A 15603-nucleotide genomic window follows, 5' to 3' on the forward strand; every position below is an offset into this window, starting at 1 on the left:
ATTGGGTGAGCAGTGTAATAGAACATGGAGACGGGGGTTATTGTAAGAGATCTGAGTGGTTGGGGGAGCAGTGTAATAGAACATAGAGACGGGGGTTATTGTAAGAGAGCTGAGTGATTGGGGGAGCAGTGTAATAGAATATAGAGACGGGGGGTTATTGTAAGAGAGCTGAGTGATTGGGGGAGCAGTGTAATAGAACATAGAGACGGGTGTTATTGTAAGAGAGCTGAGTGATTGGGGAGCAGTGTAATAGAACATGCAGATGGGGGTTATTGTAAGAGAGCTGAGTGATTGGGGGAGCAGTGTAATAGAACATAGAGACGGGGGTTATTGTAAGAGAGCTAAGTGATTGGGGGAAGAGTGTAAAAGAACATAGAGACGGGGGTTATTGTAAGAGAGCTGAGTGATTGGGGAGCAGTGTAATAAAACATGGAGATGGGGGTTATTGTAAGAGAGCTGAGTGATTGGGGAGCAGTGTAATAGAACATAGAGACGGGGTTTATTGTAAGAGAGCTGAGTGATTGGGGAGCAGTGTAATAGAACATGGAGATGGGGGTTATTGTAAGAGAGCTGAGTGATTGGGGGAGCAGTGTAATAGAACATAGAGACGGGGGTTATTGTAAGAGAGCTGAGTGATTGGGCAGCAGTGTAATAGAACATAGAGACGGGGTTTATTGTAAGAGAGCTGAGTGATTGGGGGAGCAGTGTAATAGAACATAGAGATGGGGGTTATTGTAAGAGAGCTGAGTGATTGGGGGAGCAGTGTAATAGAACATGGAGACGGGGGTTATTGTAAGAGAGCTGAGTTATTGGGGGAGCAGTGTAATAGAACATGGAGACATTGTTATTGTAAGAGAGCTGAGTGATTGGGGAGCAGTGTAATAGAACATAGAGACGGGGGTTATTGTAAGAGAGCTGAGTGATTGGGGAGCAGTGTAATAGAACATAGAGACGGGGGTTATTGTATGAGAGCTGAGTGATTGGGGAGCAGTGTAATAGAATATAGAGACGGGGGTTAGTGTAAGAGAGCTGAGTGATTGGGGGAGCAGTGTAATAGAACATAGAGACGGAGGTTATTGTAAGAGAGCTGAGTGATTAGCGAGCAGTGTAATAGAACATGGAGACGGGGGTTGTTGTAAGAGAGCTGAGTGATTGGGGGAGCAGTGTAATAGAACATAGAGACGGGGGTTATTGTAAGAGAGCTGAATGGTTGGGGGAGCATTGTAATAGAACATAGAGACGGGGGTTATTGTAAGAGATCTGAGTGATTGGGGGAGCAGTGTAATAGAATATAGAGATGGGGGTTATTGTAAGAGAGCTGAATGGTTGGGGGAGCAGTGTAATAGAATATAGAGACGGGGGTTATTGTAAGAGAGCTGAGTGATTGGGGGAGCAGTGTAATAGAATATAGAGACGGGGGTTATTGTGAGAGAGCTGAATGGTTGGGGGAGCAGTGTAATAGAACATAGAGACGGGGGTTATTGTAAGAGAGCTGAGTGATTGGGGGAGCAGTGTAATAGAACATAGAGTCGGGGGTTATTGTAAGAGAGCTGAGTGATTGGGGGAGCAGTGCAATAGAACATAGAGACGAGGGTTATTGTAAGAGAGCTGAGTGATTGGGTGAGCAGTGTAATAGAACATAGAGACGAGAGTTATTGTAAGAGAGCTGAGTGATTGGGTAAGCAGTGTAATAGAACATGGAGACGGGGGTTATTGTAAGAGATCTGAGTGGTTGGGGGAGCAGTGTAATAGAACATGGAGACGGGGGTTATTGTAAGAGAGCTGAGTGATTGGAGGAGCAGTGTAATCGAACATAGAGACGGGGGTTATTGTATGAGAGCTGAGTGATTGGGGGAGCAGTGTAATAGAACATGGAGACGTGGGTAATTGTAAGAGATCTGAGTGGTTGGGGGAGCAGTGTAATAGAACATAGAGATGGGGTTATTGTAAGAGAGCTGAGTGATTGGGGGAGCAGTGCAATAGAACATAGAGACGAGGGTTATTGTAAGAGAGCTGAGTGATTGGGGGAGCAGTGTAATAGAACATGGAGACGGGGGTTATTGTAAGAGATCTGAGTGGTTGGGGGAGCAGTGTAATAGAACATAGAGACGGGGTTATTGTAAGAGAGCTGAGTGATTGGGGGAGCAGTACAATAGAACATGGAGACGAGGGTTATTGTAAGAGAGCTGAGTGATTGGGTGAGCAGTGTAATAGAACATGGAGACGGGGGTTATTGTAAGAGATCTGAGTGGTTGGGGGAGCAGTGTAATAGAACATAGAGACGGGGGTTATTGTAAGAGAGCTGAGTGATTGGGGGAGCAGTGTAATAGAATATAGAGACGGGGGTTATTGTAAGAGAGCTGAGTGATTGGGGAGCAGTGTAATAGAACATGGAGACGGGGGTTATTGTAAGAGAGCTGAGTGATTGGGGGAGCAGTGTAATAGAACATGGAGACGGGGGTTATTGTAAGAGATCTGAGTGGTTGGGGGAGCAGTGTAATAGAACATAGAGACGGGGTTATTGTAAGAGAGCTGAGTGATTGGGGGAGCAGTGCAATAGAACATGGAGACGAGGGTTATTGTAAGAGAGCTGAGTGATTGGGTGAGCAGTGTAATAGAACATGGAGACGGGGGTTATTGTAAGAGATCTGAGTGGTTGGGGGAGCAGTGTAATAGAACATAGAGACGGGGGTTATTGTAAGAGAGCTGAGTGATTGGGGGAGCAGTGTAATAGAATATAGAGACGGGGGTTATTGTATGAGAGCTGAGTGATTGGGGGAGCAGTGTTATAGAACATAGAGACGGGGGTTATTGTATGAGAGCTGAGTGATTGGGGGAGCTGTGTAATAGAACATAGAGACGGGGTTATTGTAAGAGAACTGAGTGATTGGGGGAGCAGTGTAATAGAATATAGAGACGGGGGTTATTGTAAGAGAGCTGAGTGATTGAGGGAGCTGTGTAATAGAATATAGATACGGGGGTTATTGTAAGAGAGCTGAGTGGTTGGAACGAGTAGTAAGGTTTTCTGAGAGCAGTGTAATAGAGTTTGGTGGTGGAAGTTATTGTAAGAGAATGAGTAGTGTGGTGGTCTGAGAGTGATGTACGAGAGCTGGGGAGGGGAGAGAGCAGTGAATGTGAGCTGAGCACTGTTTGGTGGAGTGGGATAAGAGCAGTGTGTTTTGGGGAGCAAAGAGACCTGGGTACAATGTAAAACAACTAGATATTGGGCCTGATTCATTAAGGAAAGGAAAGCAAAAAATAACTTTGCACCATGTTGCATTGGAGGGGGAGCTCAATTTAAAATGTGAGGATAGATTTATAGTTGGGGTAGGACATGTCCTAGATCAACTTCAGTGTAAAAATAAAGCTATCTAGTATTTGTGTGCTACATGAAAAAAATAGCCAGTATTTATCTTATGTGCAAAATAATAAACTAATATGCACCTCTTTCATTGTAACATGGTTTTGTACAGGAGAAAACTCACTTACTCATTTTTTTGCCTTAGTTTCCTTAATGAATCAGGCCCATTGTGTTTATAGAATGCATTGGGAGTTCAATGTAAGAGAGCTGTATGTGTGTGGGTTACTTCTTCCGAGCTTCCATTTAGGGCATGCCCACCTTCTCGGTAGACCTCAATGTCTTTTGCGCCTGCGTAGGTGTAAATTACTTTCAGTCAGAAATGCAGATTGGTGTCTCTACAGCTCAGGCAGACGTTGGTGGATGGCTTGTCATATACATAGTGTACCACGTTCTATTTATATCTAAGCCCTGTGCTGTTCCATTGATAGGTTATACTGAAACCTGAACGAGAATTCACACTCCTAATGCTGTCATGACCCCCATAGTTTGCCTCCATTCTTAAACTTTATTCTGTATCATGTTTTATATCTTATTGCTCATCTATGATCTGGTTACTATCAGTTGTCTGTTTCCTTTTCTTTGTCTAGTTCCCTATTAGTGACCACCTGGGACTACGTGCCTAACACCTGAGTACCAGTAAGCCTGCTTGCTTTAAGGGAGGGGGGGCAGCTATAGATGCCAGTTCCAATTTCGAAACCTGACTCTGGATGGTGATAGTGGGGTATAGTGCAGCTTGTGCTTGAGGAAATGGAGAGAGGTGGTTGTGTTTGCTCAGTTTAAGAGAATTCAGTAGTTGGGGGCCGAGGATGGGAACTGGATGGAGGGGGGCAGCATAACGCAGCAGGATGTAGGGGAGGTCCAGTCTAAGAGAGCTGGATGGAGGGGGGCAGCATAACGCAGCAGGATGTAGGGAGGTCCAGTCTAAGAGAGCTGGATGGTGGGGGGCAGTCTAAGAGAGCTGGATGGAGGGGGGCAGCATAACGCAGCAGGATGTAGGGGAGGTCCAGTCTAAGAGAGCTGGATGGAGGGGGGCAGCATAACGCAGCAGGATGTAGGGGAGGTCCAGTCTAAGAGAGCTGGATGGAGGGGGGCAGCATAACGCAGCAGGATGTAGGGGAGGTCCAGTCTAAGAAAGCTGGATGGAGGGGGGCAGTGTAATGGAGCTGGATGGAGAGGGGTTGTGTAAAAGAGCTTGATGTAGGGGTAAAGGGAGCTGGTCAGATGGGGCAGTGTAAGGGAGCTGTATGGAAGGGGCAGTGTAAGGGAGCTGTATGGAAGGGGCAGTGTAAGGGAGCTGTATGGAGGGGGGCAGTGTTAGAGAGCTGGATGTGGGGTGGGGGGTAAAGGGAACTGGAAATAGAAGGGCAGTGTATGGGAGCTAGTTGGAGGGTGGCATTGTAAGGGAGCTGGATGAGGGGGACCGGTAGTGGGGGACAGTCTGAGCGAGCTGGATGAGGGGGGCAGTATAATGGAGCTGGATGAGCGGGACAGTCTGAGCGAGCTTGATGGTGGGGGCAGTATAAGGGAGCTGGGTGAGGGGGGCTGGGGGACAGTCTGAGCGAGCTAGATGAGGGGGGCAGTATAAGGGAGCTGGATGAGGTGGGCTGGGTGATGGGGCAGTATTAGTGAGCTAGATGAGGGGGGTGGTGGTAGGGGCAGTCTAGACAATCTGGATAAGTGGGGACAGTTTGAGAGAGCTAGATGAGGGGGACTGGTGATGGGGGACAGTCTGAGCAAGCTGGATGGAGGGGAGAAGTATAAGGAAGCTGGATGAGGGGGACTCAGTGATGGGGCCAGCATAAGTGAGCTGGATGAGGGTGTCTGGTGGTGGGGGACAGTCTGAGCAAGCTGGAAGAGTGGGGCAGTATAAGGGAGCTGGAGGTGGGGGACAGTCTGAGCGAGCTGGATGAGTGGGGCCGTATAAGGGAGCTGGATGAGGGGGACTGGTGATGGGGGACAGTCTGGGCGAGCTGGATGGAGGGGGGAAAGTATAAGTGAGCTGGATGAGGGGGGCAGTCTGGGCGAGCTTGATGGTGAGGGCAGAATAAGAGAGCTTGTTGAGGGGGACCGGTAGTGGGGGACAGTCTGGGCAAGCTGGAAGGAGGGGGGGCAGTATTATAGAGCTAGATAAGGGGGGCAGTCTGGGCGAGCTTGATGGTGGGGTCAGTATAAGAGAGCTGGATGCAGGGGACTGGGTGATGGGGCAGTATTAGTGAGCTAAATGAGGGGGGATGGTGGTGGGGGGCAGTCTGGACAATCTGGATAAGGGGGGGCAGTGTAAGGGAGCTAGATGAGTGGGACTGGTAGTGGGGGGCAGTCTGGGTGAGCTGGATGAAGGGGGACAGTTTGAGAGAGCTAGATGAGGGGGACTGGTGATGGGGGACAGTCTGAGCAAGCTGGATGGAGGGGGGAAGTATAAGGAAGCTGGATGAGGGAGACTCAGTGATGGGGCCAGCATAAGTGAGCTGGATGAGGGGGTCTGGTGGTGGGGGACAGTCTGAGCAAGCCGGAAGAGTGGGGCAGTATAAGGGAGCTGGAGGTGGGGGACAGTCTGAGCGAGCTGGATGAGTGGGGCAGTATAAGGGAGCTGGATGAGGGGGACTGGTGATGGGGGACAGTCTGGGTGAGCTGGATGGAGGGGGGCAGTATTATAGAGCTAGATGAGGGGTCTGGTAGTGGGGGACAGTCTGAGCGAGCTAGATGAGTGGGGCAGTATAAGGGAGCTGGATGAGGGGGACAGTCTGGGTGAGCTGGATGGAGGGGGGGCAGTATAAGGGAGCTGGATGAGGGGGACAGTCTGAGCGAGCTGGATGAGGGGGGCAGTATAAGGGAGCTGGATGAGGGGGGCTGGGGGACAGTCTGGGCGAGCTGGTTGAGGGGGGCAGTATATGGGAGCTGGATGAGGGGGTCTGGTGGTGGGGGACAGTCTGAGTGAGCTGGATGAGGGGGCAGTATAAGGGAGCTGGATGAGGGGGTCTGGTGGTGGGGGACAGTCTGAGCGAGCTGGATGAGGGGGCAGTATAAGGGAGCTGGATGAGGGGGTGGGGGACAGTCTGAGCGAGCTGGATGAGGGGGGCAGTATAAGGGAGCTGGATGAGGTGGGCTGGGGGTGGGGGACAGTCTGAGCGTGCTGGATGAGGGGGTGGGGGACAGTCTGAGCGAGCTGGATGAGAGGGGCAGTATAAGGGAGCTGGATGAGGTGGGCTGGGGGTGGGGGACAGTCTGAGCGAGCTGGATGAGGGGGCAGTATAAGGGAGCTGGATGAGGGGGTGGGGGACAGTCTGAGCGAGCTGGATGAGGGGGGCAGTATAAGGGAGCTGGATGAGGTGGGCTGGGGGTGGGGGACAGTCTGAGCGTGCTGGATGAGGGGGTGGGGGACAGTCTGAGCGAGCTGGATGAGAGGGGCAGTATAAGGGAGCTGGATGAGGTGGGCTGGGGGTGGGGGACAGTCTAAACGAGCTGGATAAAGGGGACAGTCTGAGCGAGCTGGACGAGGGGGGCAGTATAAGGGAGCTGGATGAGGGGGTCTGGTGGTGGGGGACAGTCTGAGCGAGCTGGATGAGGGGGCAGTATAAGGGAGCTGGATGAGGGGGTCTGGTGGTGGGGGACAGTCTGAGCGAGCTGGATGAGGGGGCAGTATAAGGGAGCTGGATGAGGGGGTGGGGGACAGTCTGAGCGAGCTGGATGATGGGGGCAGTATAAGGGAGCTGGATGAGGGGGGTGGGGTACAGTCTGAGCGAGCTGGATGAAGGGGCAGTATAAGGGAGGTGGATGAGGGGGGCTGGGGTAGGGGACAGTGTGAGTGAGCTGGATGAGGGGGGCAGTATAAGGGAGCTGGATGAGGGGGTCTGGGGGTGGGGGACAGTCTGAGCGAGCTGGATGAGGGGGGCAGTATAAGGGAGCTGGATGAGGTGGGCTGGGGGTGGGGGACAGTCTGAGCGTGCTGGATGGAGGGGGGCTGGGGGACAGTCTGAGCGAGCTGGATGAGGGGGGCAGTATAAGGGAGCCGGATGAGGTGGGCTGGGGGTGGGGGACAGTCTGAGCGAGCTGGATAAGGGGGACAGTCTGAGCGAGCTGGACGAGGGGGGCAGTATAAGGGAGCTGGATGAGGGGGTCTGGTGGTGGGGGACAGTCTGAGCGAGCTGGATGAGGGGGCAGTATAAGGGAGCTGGATGAGGGGGTCTGGGGGTAGGGGACAGTCTGAGCAAGCTGGATGAAGGGGGCAGTATAAGGTAGCTGGATGAGGTGGGCTGGGGGTGGGGGACAGTCTGAGCGAGCTGGATAAGGGGGACAGTCTGAGCGAGCTGGATGAGGGGGGCAGTAAAAGGGAGCTGGATGAGGTGGGCTGGGGGTGGGGGACAGTCTGAGCGAGCTGGATGAGGGGGGCAGTATAAGGGAGCTGGATGAGGTGGGCTGGGGGTGGGGGACAGTCTGAGCGAGCTGGATGAGGGGGGCAGTATAAGGGAGCTGGATGAGGGGGCTGGGGGTGGATCAGTCGTCACTCCCTCTCTCTTCCACTCCTCCTCAGAATCTCTTCTTGCTCTTTCCTGCTCATCTCCTCAGCATTGTTTCCCTGTGACTGTGTCTGTCTGTCCCTCTGCGTTGTCTGTCAGCTTATTATGAAGAATAAAGCTCGCCTGCAGTCTGTCTGTCTGTGTGTGGTAGGTGGTCTCTCTATTTCTCCCTTACAGCAGAGATGCAGTATGAATGTTAAGCAGAATGTCTGTGTCGCTGTCACTGAATGGAGATTGTATGAATCCCAGGTAGCTGCAGTTTATCTAGACATGGACTATAGAGTATTTTCTAGTGTGAGATGTCTGTTTAACCTTTTACTGTTCCACCTCATTGCATCACAAACCAATACTCATTTCTGCTTCCTCTACATGGAATTATTACATATACGTTTCTTTTTCTCCACGTATTTCCTCTTTTTCTCCATGTCATCTTCCATTAACTCCTCCTGATTCTCTATAAAACCCCTCCATAAAACTGCCCCTAGGCCTAGTACTTAATATACCCCTCCATATACCTGCCCCAGTACTCAATATACCCCCTCCCTATAACTCATTCTGATCCTCTATGTAACCCCTCCATAAAACTGCCCCTAGTACTCAATATATCCCTCCATATAACTGCCCCTAGTACTCAATATACCCCTCTCTATAACTCATCCTGATCCTCTATGTAACCCGACCATATAACTGCCCCTAGTACTCAATATACGCCTCCCTATAACTCCTCCTGATCCTCTATGTAACCCCTCCATAAAACTGCCCCTAGTACTCAATATACCCCTCCCTATAACTCATCCTGATCCTCTATGTAACCCCTCCATATAACTGCCCTTAGTACTCAATATACACCTCCCTATAACTTCTCCTGATCCTCTATGTAACTCCTCCATATAACTGCCCCAGTACTCAATATACCCCTCCCTATAACTCATCCTTATCTTCTATGTAACCCCTCCATATAACTGCCCCTAGTACTCAATATACCCCTCCATATAACTGCCCCAGTACTCAATATACCCCCTCCCTATAACTCATCCTGATCCTCTATGTAACCCCTTCATATAACTGCCCCTGGTACTCAATATAACCCCTCCCTATAAGTCATCCTGGTCCTCTATGTAACCCCTCCATATAACTGCCCCTAGTACTCAATATACCCCTCCATATAACTGTGCCTGGTACTCAATATACCCCCTCCCTATAACTCATCCTGATCCTCTATGTAACCCCTCCATATAACTGCCCCTAGTACTCAATATAGCCCCTCTCTATAAGTCATCCTGATCCTCTATGTAACCCCTCCATATAACTGCCCCCAGTACTCCATATACCCCTCCCTATAACTCATCCTGATCCTCTATGTAAACCCTGCATATAACTCCTCCTTTTACTCCATATACCATCATAACTCCTCCTATTACTCCATATAGCCCCTTTATTTTTCTTCACATTACTTCTAGCTATAAGTCTGTTTAGCATAATAAATCCTTTGTTTGATAGGTATATAAGCCATTAAATCAGTAAATAAAGTAATGTCTTGTATAAACTTTACATTTTTAATGTGCTTTGTAAGGTGAAGGATTCTCAGATGAATGTGAGGGTTCAAGCGTGGACTCTTGGTGATATGTGAAGGTTCAGTCATGGACATACGTGGGATGTGAGGTGTGTCTGGATTACTTATAAATAACTTACTGTATAAGTATATTTATATTAGCGCAGTGCACCAATTTATATCATTGCAAATGTCCTGATTTTTGATACTGTGTGTTTGAAATGTACTGATTTCTGAGACAGCTTGTCATGTTTGGGTTTTGTAACTTTTCTAGAGGAAATCCCAGGTAAGCATATGTGTGGAGGGGATGTATTTTTGGAACTGTATGGAGACAGGTAATCTCATGTTAATTAGACAATTTCATCGCTCTGACCAACATGTCTGTTGAGCCTGAAAGCATAGGGGGCGTAATTAGACTTGCTGTAGACTTCCTATGTGTGTCAGACGCGAGATGTAAGTGATCACAGATTAATATGAATTTTGCAAGTTAAATTGTGTTAAAAGCAAGATTAGAGAAAATGTTATATCCTGATGGTAATCATTCAGTATAAAACCTCAGATGTTGTGGTGCCGCTAGCAGCAATGTAAAAAGTCCAGGCTGAGTTATGTGCAGGCTGCATGAAGCACCTGGATTGGTTAGAGGGACAGGAGGCTGGATTACCTCCTACGAGGGTATCTATGTAAATCTATATAATAAATTGACTGTTTCATCATGTAATGTAGCATCATACCATCTGTAACTTCTGGAAAGATCTCTAGTACCACAGACTAGCGTGTAACTGTCCTTATTAGGACTACATGAGCTAATAAAGCATCACTGTTTCAAGATCCCGCTTTGATGATTACTTACCTCCTGTAATTCCTGTGACCTACAGATTAGACCAATCTAATCTGTTATCCGGCTGTTTTGAGGTTGGGATCCGACATCCATTACCAACGCTCTGCCCACTACCCTGCAGCTCTGGCCAATGGGATAGGCAATGGGGAACCATCCACAGCAACCCTGATCTGAAGGCAAAATGTCAAGTGTACCAGCCTCGGTGCCCAGCAAGGGGGTACCTTAGCAGCAAGAGTTATTCAGAAGGAGGCGATCCTAGGTGCCGGTGACAGAGCCTAGTGGAGGCAGCAGGCCCCTCCTACTGTGGTTAGAGGGGCATAATTTGGGATAAATATAGGCGACAGATGGCAAGGCAAGCCCAGTTGGTCCCCAGCAACAACGGACAGGGTGCCATAGGAGGTCCATCCTATCACATATTTCTGGTTGCAAGCGGTGGTATAATCAGAAGTGGCTTTTAGTGCACCAGTCAGGAGAGCCGGGACGGGCCTTGAGACTCTGTGCAGTGTCAAGGGCATTGATATCCGGCATTCGCCAAACAGGGAGGAGATGAGAGTGGCATTGAGAGAATGGCACCTACAGCATGGTACCCCGGTGGAGTTAACTGATGGCGGCGGCCCAGTTGAAACCCTGGAACACACAGACACATATAAAACAGTGCCCACTTCTCAACAGACTGTACCCTCAGAACCAGTCCCTCTGTCATATGATAAGCACAGTGCAGCTGGGCTAAGGATCCAGCTGGCGGCCTAAGGGGACGAGGCAATGGAATCTGAACAGGCACTGCAGCCCAGGGGGGAGGTGCTCCTTAGTGGATCAGGACTGTCATCTTTACATTGTCCTAAATTTGAGGACAATGTTGGGAATGTTGATGAGCACCTGTAGGTATTTGAAAGGACCTGCAAATTACATGCTGAACCCATTGAGGGATGGGTCAAGCATTTGTAGCCCACACTGCAGGGATGTGCAGCGGAGGTCTACTGTGGGCTGCCCTTATAGGAATATGCAGACTATAATATAAAAAAGGGGGCTCCTTTAATGGTACACTATTACCCAAGAGACCTATTGTCTGAAGTTCCGGGACCTTGCCAAGAACCTCCACGCCACCCATGAGGAGTTTGCAAACCTGCTTCAGGAGTTGGCCAGGAAGTGTGTGCGCGGAGCTGGTGCCCAGACCATGGAGGAGGTAATAGACCTAATGTGCCAAGAACAGTTTCACCACCGGTGCGCACTGGAGGTGAAAGAATGAGAGCTGGAGGAACGGAAGCCAGCCACCTTGGAAGAAGCCGATCAGTTGGCGGATCCATATATGGTTGTTAGGCCACACTGGCAGAAGCGCCAGGATGATAGTCAACCCAAAAGGACTGTACAATCAGTGGGATACCCCTCTTCTGCTCACCCCCAAATGCATGTATCCAACCATCCGGGTACCACTCGCCAGCCAGTGCCCCGCCCTGTTCCTGAGAGTTATCAGATACTGTTGGAGCCCTGGCTGGAGAAGTGCTACAGCTGCGGGACAACCAGTCACCTGAGGATGAACTTTTCCACAGCCCCAGCACCCCAGACTCATGCCCCTAATCCAAGTCATGGGGCCCGGCTGACTTGTTTCACTGGCGAAGATGGTTGTTTCCACCCCTGCCAGTCCAGTGATGTGTGGTGTGTCTGAAAGTGACTCAGTGGAGATGGTCACTTGTTTATCGAAAAAAAGAACCACTTTGTTGAGAGACCTGCAGCCTGTTCAAGTGGGACCCCTGCAGGGAGAAGGACTTAGACTCAGGGGCCTCGATAACTTTGACGTCATCGCGATCTGTATCACTGTTGATTTAAAGCGGCAATGCCGGGTTAAGTGTTTGAACACTTAACCTGCGGGGTCCTGAAATGGCTGCTTTAAATTAACATTGACGCAGGTCGCTATGAAAGTGTTGTGCCGGAGAGCTGTTAATTTGGAATGAGTTGCTGTCAGCATGATGCTGCCATCAGAGATCTGCAGCGTCGGTGTAAATCTGTAAAGTCTGTGTAAATTGCAATCGGTTTTTGGTAAATTCAGATTTTATTTGTAGGCCTCCTCGTTGTCGGATTTCTGATCATCGTTAAAGCGTACCCAACCTGCTCCTGCACCTAGCAGTATGCCAGCTCCGGCGACGAGTATAGCTGATCACAGTAATCTCCCTTTGACTGACCCCACTTTGACTGACCCTAGTAACCCAACACAGATACCCCTGCAGAGTGTCCTGACTTAGACGATAGTGAGAGCCACGGGAAAGAGTTCAGGGCAGCTCAGCTCTCTGATCCCTCGGAAGGCATGAGGTGTGAAGCTAGTAGCAGTCTTCCAGGGATGGAGGTGGGGAGTGTGACCTGGCAAAAAGGGTTGCTGTACCATGTAGCTAGGAAGGTAGATGGGGATAGACCAGTCCGGGATCAAGTTCAACTGGTGGTACCATGGAGCTTTCGAGCGCAACTGATGTCAGTTGCCCACAAAAACCATATGGCTGGACAGCAGGGAGGAGACTGAACACTGAAGCACCTCACACAGAACTTTTTCTAGCCGGAAATGTCGCATGATATCGAGTCCTACTCTAAGTCCTGTGATGTGTGTCAGCGGCTTGGGCGCCCCAGTGCTTGTGCTCCTCTAAAGTCCTTGCCAATAGCTGGGGAACCTTTCCAGCGAGTGGCTGTGAACATTGCTGGTTCACTACCTGTGCCCAGTAGATCAGGAAAGAGGTACATCCTGAGTGGTGGATTATGCTACCTGATATCCAGAGGCTGTGGCTCTGTCCGCCATCACTGCGGAAAAGGTAGCGGACACACTGCTAGGAGTATTTATTAGAGTAGGGTTCTCTAGTGAGATCCTAACTGATCAATGGACACAGTTCATGAGTGAACTGGTCCAGTGTCTCTGGGCAAAGTATGGAGTGTGGCAACTGCGTACTGCCCCTACCATCCCCAGATTAACGGACTGTGCGAGCAGTTCAATGGGATCCTGAAGCATATTCTATGGGCATGTGTAATTTGCAGAGGGGGTAAGGGGTCTTGGGAAGGGCAGCTAACCACCCAGGATGTCTCTGTGGTGAAGTATGTGTTAAAGCTCAGAAGTCGGTTAGAGAATTTCATGGGGCTCACACAGGCTAAGCTAGCAGAAGCGCATTCCAAACAGAAGATTTGATATGATAAGGGTGTGCGTACCAGAGTGTTTGAGGTAGGGCAGAACGTCCTTGTTCTGATGCCCACTCGTCAGGACAATCTCCAGGCTTCCAGGGTTTTACCGTACACGGTTTCAAAACGTTTAAGTACATCACCTACCTGGTGTCATTTGATAGCGACGGTAGGCGGCAGCGGACCTACCATATGAATATGTTGAAGGCATACCAGGAGCGTGTGGAGTCGGTGGCAGCGGTTTGCTGCTTACCGACTGAGGAACAGGAAGTGGCCCACTACCTGACCTCCTTGCAGATGCCAGAGGTGAAGGTGGTGTAGAGGAAGTGGGTTGGGATGAGCAGTTGAATGTCTGCAAGTGGGAGCCGCTTGTGGCAGTGCTGTGGCCCTTTGCGACTCAGTTCAGTAGGAAGCCCGGCCAGATTTCCTTGGTGATGCACCAGAAGCCAAGGAGATGCTTGAGCTAGGTGTGATCCAGCCATTGTGCAGTCCATCCGCGTCCTCTGGTATTTTGTTTTCCAAGAAGGACAAGACAACTCAGTTTTGTGTACACTACTTCCGGTTGAATAATGTGACCATGTCTGATGACTACCCCCTTGCCCTGTATTAACGTTTTAGTAAATTGCTGGACAGAGCTCAGGTTTACCTAGAAGACATTTCCATTTTCAGTAAGATTTTGGAGGAGAATCTGGAGCAAGTAGGGCTGGTGTTCGGGAAGATTGGGTGGGCAGGTCTGACTGTTAGGGCAGACAACTGCCAGATGGGGAAATAAGAGGTGCAATGCATGGGACATCATGTGGGGGGGGTGGAAGGTTTAGGTCAGAACCAGCAAAGGTAGAGGTGATCTGAGACTGGCCCCAGACCATGATCCAGTTACAGGTACTGGCATTCTTAACAATTGCTGGGTACTACAGATGTTTTGTCACAGACTTTAGTACTGTAGAGTAGTCAGGGGGTAGTTGTCATTGTGTGAAATTGTGTAACGGGTGGTAATTATGTCAAGGACTTTATTGTATAAACTGATGCATCACGGTACGGGCTGGGAGCAGCACTTAGCCAGGTGGGGCCAGATGAGAAGAAGCACCCTGTGGCTATTTTGGGGAGGTGGGGTATGCCACAATTGAAAAGGAATGTTTGGCAATTGTTTGGGCAGTGAAGAAACTTCAACCTTATTTGTATGGACGACATTTTACTGTGGTGACTGATCATAATCCTTTAAAGTGACTACAGCACACCTCAGGAGTGAATGGCAGAATTTTGAGGTGGAGACTCAAAAGTAGTTTGTGATGTGAAATTCTATGTGAGTGATGTCAAAGTTTATGACTTTCACACCACTCACAAGCAAAGATAGGCCCACTGCAATGCAGATGGATTGTCTTGGCAGGAAGAGTTGGATCCCACAAGTCACCTCCATTAACCCCAATAGACTGCGAGACCAGGATCCAAATTGTGGGGACATGACCGCTGGTTGCCCGCTTGGACAAGGGAGGGAGCAGTGTGGCTGGATCACTTTTAAATAACTTATAGTATAAATATATTTAAAACATTAGCATAGTGTGAGAAGCAAGGGGGAGCCATCCACAGCAACCCTGATCTGAAGGCAATAGGTCAGGAGTACAAGCCCAGGTGGGTACAGTATCAGCGAGAGTTACCCAGAAGGAAGTGGTCCTAGGTGAAGGAGCCTAATGGCGGCAGCAGGCCCCTCCTACTGCGGTTAGAGGGGCGCAGTTTGGGATAAAGAAAGGGGACAGTGGCAAGGCAAGCACAGCCTGTTCTCAGCAGCAACGGACAGGATGGCATAGGAGGTTCATCCTGTCATATAAGGGTTCTGGGATGGACATACGTTGAGATGTGAGGGTTCAGGCATGGATATAAAGTGAGATGTGTGGGTTCTGAGATGGACATGCTGTGAGATGTGAGGGTTCTTGGATGGACATACGTTGAGATGTGAGGGTTCTGAGATGGACATAGAGTGAGATGTGAGGGTTCCAAATGGACATATGATGAGATGTGAGGGTTCTGCGATGGACATGCGGTGAGATGTGAGGGTTCAGGCATGGACATACGGTGTGATGTGAGGGTTCTGAGGTGGACATACGGTGAGATGTGAGGGTTCTGAGGTGGACATACGGTGAGATGTGAGAGTTCTGCGATGGACATACGGTGAGATGTGAGGGTTCTGAGGTGG

At 49.8% G+C, this 15603-nt stretch overlaps 1 protein-coding gene across 6 annotated transcripts in view; it reads left to right on the top strand.

The window, feature by feature from the left end:
• The window catches only part of DLG4 (discs large MAGUK scaffold protein 4), a 170284-nt gene that overhangs the window by 83212 nt on the left and 71469 nt on the right, over nt 1-15603 (top strand). Inside the window, exon 2 of one of the 6 annotated variants that reach the window (XM_075206116.1) lies at nt 3949-3997. The exons of 4 other annotated variants lie outside the window; for them this stretch is intronic. Coding sequence is in view for 1 of the 2 variants with exons in the window: in XM_075206114.1 (XP_075062215.1) it covers nt 7981-8022 (42 nt within the window). In the remaining variant the exon portion in view is untranslated. Of the gene's footprint in view, nt 1-3948; nt 3998-7870; nt 8023-15603 lie in introns of those variants that run through there. One more of the 6 variants, XM_075206114.1, reaches the window with a different exon arrangement.

Source organism: Mixophyes fleayi, chromosome 4, assembly GCF_038048845.1.
Source record: "Mixophyes fleayi isolate aMixFle1 chromosome 4, aMixFle1.hap1, whole genome shotgun sequence".
In the NCBI taxonomy this organism is placed as follows: domain Eukaryota; kingdom Metazoa; phylum Chordata; class Amphibia; order Anura; family Limnodynastidae; genus Mixophyes; species Mixophyes fleayi.